Raw genomic sequence first — 13,909 nt, 5'->3', positions numbered from 1 at the left:
TTCTAGTCATGCATACATTTTGTACATTTTTGACTCAATTCCGATATCTTTATGTAAGAAATATACTAACAGCTGTTAATCTCCCAGTTCTGGTCTTATCAGAGTAAAAGTGTATTTATATATTTATACTATTTAATCACGATGTGGAGTCATTTCATGTCTGGGCACTGATAAGCAAATAAATTTTCGTTCAAATGATGTTTAACATAATCAGAACCCTGCTTGTGTATAAGTAGTTCTTTTGTGCTCATTTTTGGCAAAAAAATGGCGAGAATGGAATGAATATCTAAATTTTAATGAATCGTTTCTACTTGATGAGAATACAGGAAATCAGACATTTTCGCTTACATCTCATTATGTATATCAACAAGGGCATACATTTGTATCTTTAGAGTTTCATCTTTTCAAAATTTTAAACCATTTTAGAATTTTAATTTTTAACATTTTTCACATTTTACAAACAAATATTGCATGAGGTGGAAAGATGTAGTTTAGCAAATATTCTTTCTAGGTGGTTAGTACTGCACAATGAAAGTTCAGCTGGGTGACTGACTAGATTAAAACTGACATTGAATATCATTCAGTGGTTTCTGGGGTCCTTATTTTGATGGGCAAAAATTGTTCATGCCCTGGAGGACAGTCAATTTGAAATGTAAAATTCACATTTATTTCCTAGGGGACTATTAGAAGTAACATATGGTTAATGTTGTGTGCACAGTGCAGGGATAAAGTGATCATAGTAATGTAACCATAATACCGCTGGATCACAAATTTTGCATTCACCAAATTTTACAAAGCTCTGAACACCATATCAATACTGTATTGTTATGCTACACATTCCTTTGACTACAGGGACAGAAAGTCTTGCTTCAAGTATGTAGTGAGTGAGTTGTGACTCAGTGGCTTCGACATGTACCACAGCTAAATTTTTGAATGACAGCTACATGTATACATGTACATGTATTTGACTGAAGAGCACCATTACTGTTCCATGTACATGTACATTTGTAGTACACATCATACATTTAGCATTTTCAAAAAAAAAAATCAAATTTTTGAATTTTTAACAAATTTGATCCTCTAAAATTCAAACTTGTCATGAAAACTGATAAATAATCATAATTGTTATCATGACATTTGAGTCTAAAATTGTTATTTTTCTCTGAAAAGGAAGAATTTTTGTTCAACTTCAAGAACGGTTAGTTGTCAAAATGTCTGACTTGATGTCTTAAGTTTGAATGACTGCTACCCACTAAAAGAGACATCAATAAATAATCGTAATTCTTATCGTTTGAAACTAAAATCCACGTAAGACTTACAAATATTCAAATAGACTACATTGTATTTTGGGTGGGAAATGTCAGACTTTATGTTGTCATGACTACATGCCACTGACAAATATTTAAATCATTACACATCAATAAATAAAACACAATTTTAATAACTTACGACTAAAATCAATGGAAGACTAGCAAAATATCACTCAAATGGAATATTTTCTTTTTTCAACAACATGTAGGTGGGAAATGTCTGACGGTTGTCATGACTACATGCTACTGACAAATATATAAATTATTATTAAACATCAATAAATAAAACAATTTTTATAATCTAGGACTTCATCAATGTACATGTAAGACTAGCAAAATATCACTCAAATAGAATTTTTTTTTCAACATTTGGGTGGGAAATGTCTGATTTTATGTTGTCATGGCTACATGCTAAAACTGAGAAATATTTAAATCATTATTACATATCAATTAATAATTTTAAAACTAAAATTAACGTTAGACTGACAAAAATATTCAAATGAAATGGAATAATATTTGTTTCAACATCGTTTGGGTGGGAAATATCTGACTTTATCATGGAGTCACAGGGTTGAATGACTCCTAAATTGACAAAATTATAAATTATCATTATGGTACACATCAATAAATCATCTTAAACTCGTGAGACAAAAATTACGTGAGACTTTACAAAATGTACAAAATATCACTCAAATGGAAATTTTTTGTCTAATAATACTTGGGTGGGAAACTGGTGTCATACCAGTCGGGTTGAACGACTTTCAATTGTGTATGACATTAATAAGGAAACTCCAGGTACAAATGTAGGTGTGGATTTGTCAATGACTTAAAATAGATATCCTTCAAAAAAAATGTCTGTCATTCTCTACATGGTGATAAATGGACAATCAAACAGGAAGTACACATCCACTTTCACATTTTTCAGGAACTTTAGAAAAACTGAACTGAATCAGTCAGACATATCTGTCAACAAGCACAGGTTACTCTGGGTGACTAAAGAACAATTGACAGGAAATAAACTTGAAAGAAAGGTCATTTTTGAGCAAACAATGTCCTTCAGATTCTTATATTCTCTCTCTCTCTAGATATATATATATATATATACTCGGTGAGTATCAATCTGCTAAGACAGTGCTCTATACCGCAGTGGCAGAGCGTAATAACTATATATATATATATATATATATATATATATATATATATATATATATATATATATATATATATATATATATATATATATATATATATATATATATATATATATATATATATATATATGATGCAGAAAGACAACACATTATGAGAATGAGTAATTTTCAGATTTGTATTATTAACTAAGGCTTCAAATTGTATCACTTTTGTTCCCTCTTCCTATTTGATAAGAATAGCAATGACTAAAGCAGACTGAACTTGAAAGAAACCTGTATCTCCAACTACTCAACCATTATACTAATTTGATGATGATCTGTTCACAGGATGAAAGGACAAATGTAAGGTCAAAGTTTTGGAACCTTTTGTACAAACAATGTAGGCAAGTGAGTTTTGTAGACACCATTGAGATTTCCTTTCACTTTCACATGCGACCTTCAGGTGCATTATATTTTTATCCAATATTTTAGTTTCTTGTTATTTTTTTTCATTTTCAGATCTACATTTGATATCAACTGCATTATGTACCAAGTACACAACAAAGAGAATGGGACCTTATTTTTTTCTTAAAAGCTCTTGAAATCAAACCAAAACATTGCAGTCCTTGGTACTTTTCAATTAATATACTCAATACAGAACCTACAATGTAGTTACATGTGGGATGACCCTGTGTCAAACGAACACTGTCAAATTAAAATCATTTGATAGGATAAAATGACTAAAATCTATATCTACAGTCAATATTTTGTACAGAACAGATTACCAGTGACAGTCTTAATGGTATGGTATGGCATGACACTTGCATGTATCAATATTGAACCTCACAACCCATTTCAATGTTACAAATTATTTTTTTTTTTACTGGAGTTTCATTGTTATTTTTACAGTGTAGTTGCATTTGCCATTTTATAGTATACAGACTTCTTCAGGTTATATTAAATAATAATAAAGTAATGCTATAGTAATATTGGATTTTTACAGTGTTTTCCCACTCTGTGCTCAAAGCGCTGATTACCCCTGGCATGGATCTTAAGTGGCACAGTGGTCCCTTACATGTACAAATGTACTTCCTAAACTCCCTGGGGAGCATACAATCCATTGCAGGCTCTCGCACATAGGATCATTGCAACCTCTATCCTACCAGGTCCCCAATTATACTGTTACATGTACATTGTATTTATTATCCACTATTATTTCATTCATTTTTAGATTGACAAAGGGTCCTTTATGCAGGGCTAAAACCAAATAAAAATAGAAACAAAAGCTTTTAAATTCAACCACATTCAGGGCATACCACAAGTTTGTGTCACTTAACTACTAAACTGGTACAAATGTACACATCTCTTTAAGTTCTGGCCTTCCCATGAGGTGTGCCATTCACTGTGTAGCTGGACTGATCTCCCTTCATTTAACAAACTCAATGAAACTGAATATACCATTCAATTACATATCCAATTCACCATACAGTTGTACCTCAGATCAAAGTTTAACACCTTTAGGACAATTTTAAGTCCAACAATGAATCCTAGGACTTATTATCACGGCTATAAGTTGACACTTGGATTTCTTTTATTCAAAAAGATTTGGTATGGCTGATTTCATAGTATTACTATAAACCTAGATATTTTTGCTACTAGAAAATTTTGCAATTTTACAGTCTTCAGTCAGTTCTCAAAGACTTATTTTCACTATTACCAAAGACCATGGTATGTAACAAATTCCATATTTTTTGTATGAATGCATTTAACTTTGTGCGTGATACAATAACTTAAAATATTTACAAATGTAGTATTGTATTATTATCACTGCAATGATTCATAAATCTATTCCAGGAAAATTACCATGAATCATTTTTTACGTCAATTTCCAAAGGACATTTGTTAATCCCTAGGCGATTACTTTTTTGTTTCAAATCATACAATATACGAAAATAAATTATTTATCAATTGAATGGAATCTTATCAGCTGTAATCAACACAACATTAAAAATTCAATCTTTGGTACTGGTACTAATGAGACCAGTGAGAATTCAAATGAATTCTCTCTCTAGTTTGATGCATCAAAAATTCAATAACAGTGATCATGAAACTCCACAAAGTAGTACAACCTGTAGTAGTGTCATTATTGAACAACAATTATTTTACATAATCTTTAAAAAAATTTTTTGCAAAGTTTAACCCTTTATGTTGACTGTCTAAAAATATGTGTGTAACTTACATTCACTGTACAATTTTTCTTCTGAATTCAACCCTTTGTTAGGGCTCAAAATATCTGCATTCATAAACATTTCCTTACATGTGTTTACATGTCTATTTCCTGGTGTGTCCTTATTCAATGTCAACTCAATGTCAAAGGTCAGAACAATACACAGGTCAAGTGTACACACCCACTATCTACAAAATGTAAACATAGTTCAAGTGTACAGAATGTACACAGTCGTTATCTTTGACAAAACAATGATGAGGTTTTATCAGTTGACAGAGACCTTCAAAATACAATAAACTTTACTTTAAGTGTATACTTCACCAATTAACTATCAAAATCATGTTTTTGATGATAATATTTACACTTTTATCTGTGGCATTTCTCAGGGGGAAACATTCCTGAAATTTTTCAAGACCATTCTCCAACAGACAGGAACAGTTCTAGGTTTAAAGACTGTTCATTACTTTTGCTGAGATGAATGGGTGGTAAAATCTACAGTACATTGTACCTGTGTAATCCCCCTAGTAGTGTCTGTTGTATCAGGGGTTCCTTCCATAATTAACTGTGTGTTACAAGATATGTGAATCTACAATACACGTACATATTTTATATGCATGTTAACCCTTGTTACATGTACTACCACCCATCCCCACCCCTACCACCCATCCCCACCCCCACCCCCTGTAGTTTTCCCTAGCCAAGGCACTTCCTTGTTACATTTCAATACAAATTACTATCCTTCAGTGTCAACTCTCAAATCCTGCCATTACAAATTACCAATAACATACTCAATTCGCTAATTAAAGTTGACATCTACAAGACAACCAAAATGTATATTTTGTTACATTGCAGCCCTAAACTGCTAAACTATAATGTATATGCTTTGACTGTATCCCTTTATAACAATAAAAGTAGCATGTATGGTCAAATGTTAGAAATCTCACCACATTAATTATTGAAGGGTTCTTATACTGATAACTCTATCTACATGTACATGTACTGATTAAGCTGTATCTGAAGACCAGTTGTATTTTATCAGATGCTAATCATGGATTTGTTGCATCCCAAAGATCATGTGACATACATGTACATACTTTACCCAGTTATTTAATTGTAACAGGGAGAAGAGAACAGTTTCGACATCTTTTAATACATCATGCAATATATGACCATCACTGAGTGAAATTACACTTTGACAAGTGTCAACATATCTTTTGCTACCTTTCCATTACCATTACATCTGGTGCAAGTATCAGCAGATGAGCATTCTACAGCAAATCGCCCTATAAATACAACAAAAGTGTCACATGACACTGACATGTGGTGGGTAGACTCAGTTATTTATAGTTTGTGTTCATCATCATTATAGCATTTCATCAGATGGTAGCCGCATGGAGTTATAGTTTGATATATTTCAGTTCTTTCAACCTACTGTAATTTACCCAATATATCAAGTACAGTTTGGTGAATGTATTGCAACTCAGTTTTTTCACTTCCAACTTAATTACCGATATATCAGGTACAGCTTGGTGAATATATTGCAACTCAGTTCTTTCACTTCCAACCGATTTAACAATATATCAGGTATAAATGTACACATGATTTATACAGCATGGTGAATATATTGCAACTCAGTTCTTTCACTTCCAACTGAGTTACCAATATATCATGTATAAATGTACACATGATTTATACAGCATGGTGAATATATTGCAACTCAGTTCTTTCACTTCCAACCGAGTTAACAATATATCAGGTATAAATGTACACATGATTTATACAGCATGGTGAATATATTGCAACTCAGTTCTTCGCTTCCAATGTAGTTAACCAATATACCGACCGGTATCAGGTATACACATTTGTACAACATGGTCAAATATGCATGCATGTATGTATATCACAACCTTATTCTTTCACTCCCAACGTAGTTACCAATATACCGTTAACAGGTATTTACATGTACATTTGTACAGCATGGTGAAATATACATGCATGTATATATATCACAACCCTGTTCTTTCACTTCCAACATAGTTACCAATTTACCGTTAACATGTATATACATTTGTACAGCATGGTGAAATATACATGCATGTATATATATCACAACCCTGTTCTTTCACTTCCAACATAGTTACCAATATACCAGTATCATGTATATACATTTGTACAGCATGGTGAAATATACATGTATCAGTTCTTTTACTTCCAACCTACCTGTACAATGTACATGCATTTACCAGTATACATGTACATCATACATGTAACAGACGCACACATCATTTGTACTAAAGCGTGGTGAAATTTACTGTAACTCAGTTCTTTCACTTCAAAACTAATCACCAATAATATCCAACATATACGTCTGTAGTAGTATTAGGAAATGTAGTTAGGTATAATTTTCAAAGCGTAAAATATTGACAGAAAATCATAAAAAAAATTACAACTACCATGGCTTAAAATTTTAGTCATAATTTATATTTCTATATTTTTGTAGTTGCAAGCATAAAATACTTCACTATAAAGTGATAAAAGTGGTATTTTATCAGGCAATTACTAAGAGGACAGGGTGTCATAGAGTTTACCAGGAAGTATGAGTTGAAATATGTATGGTGGTGGTATGCAATGTACATAAATCAAAGAACCAGAATCCAGACAGAAAAAAGACATTGAGTTCAGTAAACTATGGCTGACTAACTGTCTCTACATAATGACCCTATCACCTCTATTGTATCGTTGTGTACAGCCATAGAATCAACACACTTCCACAAATTCCTCACACCTCACAACACAAAGTATTTTGTAGAAATACAGGTAAAACAGGGTGTGTTCACCAGAACACTGTACATATACATTTAATGATCCAAGTCAATCAGTTTGCAAGGTCAGGTTTATTGATTTAGTCAAGACAAGAATAGTTTTATTGCTGAACAAAGCAGGATTGTGATTGGTTGGAATGAGTTTTGTTTGTGTTCACTCAATAACAATCATGCTGTGTTGAGCAGTAAAAGTGTTGTTATCTATCAAGTAAAACAACAACCTGAACTTGTAAAATGATCAACTTTTCTCATTCTTTTATATATGTTCTACATGTATATCTTTCTTCCAGCAAACACTGTCTGGACTCTGGTTTAGCTGTACTTCGGATGTGAATACAATTTCTTATCTTTTAAATAGCAGAACTCCATAGAGATTGTATTTTTTAGGGTTGGACTGAAAGTGTGGTGTTGTACACTGTATTTACATTGTTTAGGAGATTTAAGATGTTTACTTTGTGACTAGTTTTTTTTTTCAAACACCTAAACAATACACTTCCTCAAGACCACTTCCGTAAATAATTTGAAAACATTTTGGCTACCCACATACAACCCATAACACCAAAGTAAAGTGTTTTCTGTATGTAACACAATCGTTTATAGCATCCATATCAAGTACAACCCATAACACCAAAGTAAAGCGTGTTCTGTATGCATACTATGATCATTTATAGCATCCATACCAAGTGTAAAAGTATACCAGTTTCATTTGCCAATTGAACATGTCTGAAAGGTCACATGCTAGGCTTGTAAATAAACAAATTTAAACAGTATAAGTTTTACACTTGATATGAACAAATGTAGCACAGAGGGAGTGCTTTACTTCAGTGTTACTCGTTATATAAATTTAGTTTGAATAAACAGCTGCTAGCAAAATGTCAGGCGTGGTAGGGGAAAATGTGAGAACAAAATTCCCACACAACTGGACTCTAGGCTTATTTAAAAGGTGATAATGGTTGTATTTGTATGTTGCTTGTAATGTTGAAAATCACAACAAGGGTATCTTTACAGTTACTGAATGTGCAATGACTGCAGTCTTTGTGATTCACACAATCAATACTATGCCTGGAGAAGAGAAAGGAACTTTTTTTTTATAGATCAGACAACATCCTGGTTGTCTGAGATTACAGCAAGTCAAGAGATAGTGAGTGCTTCTACTTGTCAAGTAATTAAATGGGCTTTTAAAACATAAATTACCACCATTGATATATATTGATGCCTGTATTTCTATTCCACTTTAGCATGTTAGGGTGAAAGTAACATTTAACTCTAAGAATTTGTCTGACATACAGGATGATGATGATGGTGGTGATGATGATGATGATGATGAAGAAGATAATGATGATGGTGATGAAAACCTATACAATTTGATAAAACTGACAATTATATGACCACATGTATACATCCAAGTTGGAGAACAACCAAGTGCCAATTATTTAGCTAAGAGGAGGGAAACCACAAGCAAACTGGGGCTATGACATCAAGAAGTTGACTAACCAGATGATGATAAAGTGTTTTAGAAGTGCAGAAGATTTGGAAGCGTGATGAGTGGAGGATAGTGGTGGATCCATGAAAGTGCCCCAATACTGGCAACAGTCTAATGGCTGAGAATAACCCAATGCAACTAAGGTGTACACTGCCTCTACATCTATATTTGTACATGATTCTGTAACATAATCACAATACATTTTGTACATGTGTCTTAGTTGCATACAAGGCACTTGATTTGGTGAAGGTGTTGAGAAATATCCTTATTCTCTTGAGATTAAGTGTCCTTCTCAGTTTGAGTACATCACATGACCAAGACAATTGTGTACATTTTACATGTCCATGTATATATGTCAAAGATAGTGAAGCCACTTTGAACATATATTTGTACATTATGTCATGTTTTTACTAGCTGTACTCTCATTTTAGAGTATTCTTTCATTGTTGTAAATGTTGCTGTTGACCTTGAGCTTGTGCCTTTGGAAGACTAAATGTTTTTCACTTGTTTTTTCCTTTGTCAGTCCTACCAGAATGTTTTCAATCTCAGATCTATCTGTTTGATCAAATTTTGATAGCCTAGAAATGAAACACAAGCCGGTAACATATACATCTGATTCCAACTAGAACTAGTAGCAGCACACATCTTACAAATAGCTACATCATGTCTTTATTTAAAGTACAAATGTATATTCCCTACTACAGCTGTAGTTAAAGTGATATTAAAATGACAACTTCATCTACCTCACAAAAAACTATCTGACTCCAACTGGTACATTTACATGTAGCACATACATGTATCTTGCATATTATCTTGTTGTCTTTACATTTGTATTTGTATTCTGTTCTATGTTTTCTACTAGTTAAAGTGATATTAATTTGACAACACTAATACTCCATCCATCTTACAAACAGAATGAGTGTCTACCCTGGGAATCGTCCCTGACAACCATGTACTTCACATGCACATGACTGATCTGATCACCAGCAGTCATGAATTAAGTGTACACTGTCTTCAACCATGTATGAAATCAGATGCAATTTAGCGTACATCAAATGATAAGACACCCACTACTTTTACATCATCAATTTTTCAGCATAACCCAGCTCGAATTTCATGAGTTTCCATGACGATATGATTCTAATTTTCCAAAATGGATGTCCGGAAATCATTATTTTCATTAAATCTGAATTTTTTATTGTATAAATTGATGACTGGTGTATAGTTCTCGGAGTTTTGATATCAGTTACAGGAGAATTTGATCATCACTGCTACAATGACATAATCTAGTGAATTACACCATTAATGTAATGAGATGGATAGAATTCCAGTCTACAACAACAATTGGGTGTTTATTTTATATGAGCTATATGCATATGGTTAGTAGCTACTGCATGCTACTGGAATAGTTGAACCTTGGGGAATAGATGGACTGCCAGAAACTACTGACAAACCAATCAAATATCTACCAATATGCAATAGCCTATAATACCATGTATGGGATCCTACTGGGAACTATTACTGGGTGCAAAAAAAAACTCTTCTATAAATTGAACTGCATGTATGTGATGGTTTCCTGGAGGCTTGGAATTAAGAAAAAATACAAATTGACTGCTGAGAACAACTACAAATGTATAGGGCCCGGTACATGCCAAAATTAATTGGCTAAAATTAAAAATCATTTTAAAAACATATCGGATCCATTGCTTTCTTAAGACTTAAAGGCATAGTTGAAATAAGGATTAAGTTTAGATGTGAAAAACGGTTGTCTGGTAGAGTTATAGAAAAGGTTGGTGTAGAATACAAGAATAATCTGTACTGTAATCCTTTTGGTTTCACTGATAATCGGTATGTGAGAAACTTGGATTAAAACCATGGCCTTTAGAAAATCAACTGTAATTTATATTATTGCATTGCCTTTTCCCCTCACATTACCAGTATTACCAAAACACATGAAACAAGTTCTCTGTACAAACTTGAAAGTTTATAAGAGTTAATATGCTAACAGTACCAATTACATGTATAGCACAAAATCTAATTTGCACTATGGAAAACATTTTCTTTGTGAAACTGTAATATGTCGTAATTGTCAATGTATTAAATGATTAAACTGACTCTTGTAGTATACCTCATTGTTCAATATCTGTTGTTATTCTAATTTCATTACCTGCAGTGACTTTATTAAGATAGGGGTTAAATTGAGTTACTCAGACAGAAATATGCTCCTATGCAATATACATTATATTGAGTTACTCAGAAATATGGCCCTATACAGTTGTATACTGTAGCTGTTCCTGTAAAGTTAAAACAGTATACTGTAAGTTAGTCTAGACAGTAGAGGCTATACATTCGGTTTGAATGTGAAGGGGTTATGATTCGACACCATGTTGGCTTCCAGACTATAACTATAAGTTCAAACATATTTTGTTCATGTCACTTATATTACATAGTCAGAGAATGTATCCTCCATAAATCATTGAAAAATATCCTACAATTCAAATAAATTGTTAGATTTTTTTCCTTAGATGTAAAGTTAGTCCAAATATATATAATTTTTTATTATTATTTCAGTAACAATCAGATTGCCTCCTGAAAACATTTTAAAATAAAAAAAATTCACGGGGTAGAATTCCTTCATACTTTATAATAAATTCAACATGATCTCCTGAATTTATCAATATGAGCAAAGTGTGATTACAAAGATATTCCTATAAGAGGATTCACTAATTCACGTTGTGGCATTATAGTTTTCAAAAAAAGTACAGACCTCATGGATCTCTGGTAAATACGGCACATTTTTTATGAGAAAAGCTTAACAAAAACTGTAATTTTTCTATATTTCTGTAAATCTGGATATTTTTGCTACTAGAATATTTTTCAGTTTTTACAATCTTGAGCTACATTTTAGTTCTAGGCTACTTTTTACTAATGACCAGATTGGTAACATTTGTGTTCATATCCAAAAAGACATTTTTTTAGTCAAGTGTTTTTTTTTTTTGCATTTTAGTTTTCAAGCGATATGAGAAAAATAAGTCTCTAGAAAACAATTCCAGGTTTACTATACATGTACTGGTCACCGCAAAGTGTCCATTTACACATCTGGTAACTACCGCTAAATATACCACAGCCATGATGCACTACTGGCATGTACAAGTACCATACTGTCTATTGTCTGTTCAAGGTTATATATTATCAATTATCTAATTTTAGCAGTGAAATCAACCCATGCTGAAATTTAAGCCTCCTCTTGTATTCACCATGAATTTTACACTTAGTAACACCAGTCAATGTTTACTCAGTGATGAATTTACACCTTTGAACAAATAAATTCAAGGGCAAGTGTAATGACCATGGGGAAACAATTCCCAACGTTTTGGATCATACCTACCATAAATATGTTGTACATTGTGGTCTGGTCATGCATGAAATACATAAGGTGATATCTTATTTATATCATCTGAAATTCTTGAAACCCCCCCCCCCCCCACCATAAAAAAATGAGTAGACACTGACCCAAGAAATTTCAATAAGAGTGAAAATAAAAGTCTTTGAAAAAAATGGGTATTATTTGATTTTGTTTCCTTTTTTTTTTTTCTTGTTTGGAATAATTTAATAAGTTGTTGTACATGTATACATGACATGGTTAACACTGTAGTACCTGCCATTACATCAAACAAAGACCATTTAAATTCATAAAATCATTAGTAATTTTGATGGTACATTGGCATCCATGCCCAGTAGAGGGCTGAAGATTTTGTGTTCCAAATATTTCACAGGGTTTCGAGGTCCAGGAAATAGCTTTTCAAACAATGTGAGCAACTTGTCGACTAAACATTTATACATATATATATACAAGAAACCAACGCATGTCGCAGACTCCGATGACGTAGATATAATTTATAAGACTAACAAAAACTCTACACACGTAATTAAAAACGTTGCCACATACTGCACATAATTGGATACATAACGTTACCACCCCTCAGCATGTTTTTTTGTTTTTTACATAATCTCTTTCTCTCTGGGGTTTAATTCCGCGAATTCCATTCCTATTCAGACAATACATATCTGAACCCTATTAAACTAAAAGGTCCAATAACATAAAAGGTGTTTTAAGAGCGTGGTCTTTTACGTGTAATGTTCGAGTCTTTTTGAGAAGGAAACATGACAATATTGTTATTGTTTACAAAGTTATGGAGCTTACACCGAACCCGGGCAATCATGAACAAACTATTTCAAAGGTAAAACCCGTAACCCGTTGAAGTGTCAGGGGTAACCACTTTTACTTCTTATTAACAATTAAACTTTATCTAGAAGATGCTAAGTTGGTACATGCCTACGACACGTATTATATTTCTAAACGCACCCTTCTCGGCTGATGTTATTCAGTTTCCGGCTGAAACCCATTAGTTCCGTGAATTTCTACCGTAGTTTACGTTGTAATAGCGAACGGAGCGGTGTTGTTACTTTTTGGTCTATTTTCATTTCTCGGTAAATTTAAGAAAGACTTGAATTGGCACCAACCCCAGAATAAATTCTAATGAGAAAATAACAAACGTGATAAAAACCACACAGGGGTAATTACTGTCTTATCCGACCATAACCTCGTCAACACAGGAAGGTGGATCGACAGTTGATGAACGCCATGTACACACACACACACCAAAACGTAAAACTCACCTCTTCCAGTGAGGCAATGGTAGTACGGCAAAGTCCCATCTTGCCAACGAAATTGGACGTTGTTGGTGAAGAAATGTCTTCCCTTGTCTCGGACAAGAAATCGGTAATACTGATCTGGTCCGGCATGATGATGGCAACATTGATAACTCTCACAATTTACATGGATTGGTGTGAAAACACTAAAAACAACTACAGGAAACTACAAGTTTAAACGTACGATTACGCATGCGCCGTTCAATTATATCTACACTCGTCGT

At 33.0% G+C, this 13,909-nt stretch overlaps 1 protein-coding gene across 1 annotated transcript in view; it reads right to left on the bottom strand.

Moving 5' to 3' along the window:
- Positions 1 to 13,852, bottom strand: part of LOC144444842 (arf-GAP with SH3 domain, ANK repeat and PH domain-containing protein 2-like) — a 46,790-nt gene extending 32,938 nt beyond the window's left edge. Inside the window, exon 1 of the mRNA XM_078134394.1 lies at positions 13,653 to 13,852. Coding sequence (XP_077990520.1) covers positions 13,653 to 13,778 — 126 coding nt within the window. The 5' untranslated portion in view covers positions 13,779 to 13,852. The remainder of the gene's footprint in view (positions 1 to 13,652) is intronic.
- Positions 13,853 to 13,909: the final 57 nt, after the last annotated feature.

This window comes from Glandiceps talaboti, chromosome 13, assembly GCF_964340395.1.
Source record: "Glandiceps talaboti chromosome 13, keGlaTala1.1, whole genome shotgun sequence".
Taxonomy (NCBI): domain Eukaryota; kingdom Metazoa; phylum Hemichordata; class Enteropneusta; family Spengelidae; genus Glandiceps; species Glandiceps talaboti.
The sequence above is the reverse complement of the archived record's forward strand: the minus strand, read 5'-3'. Positions and strand labels throughout refer to the sequence as shown.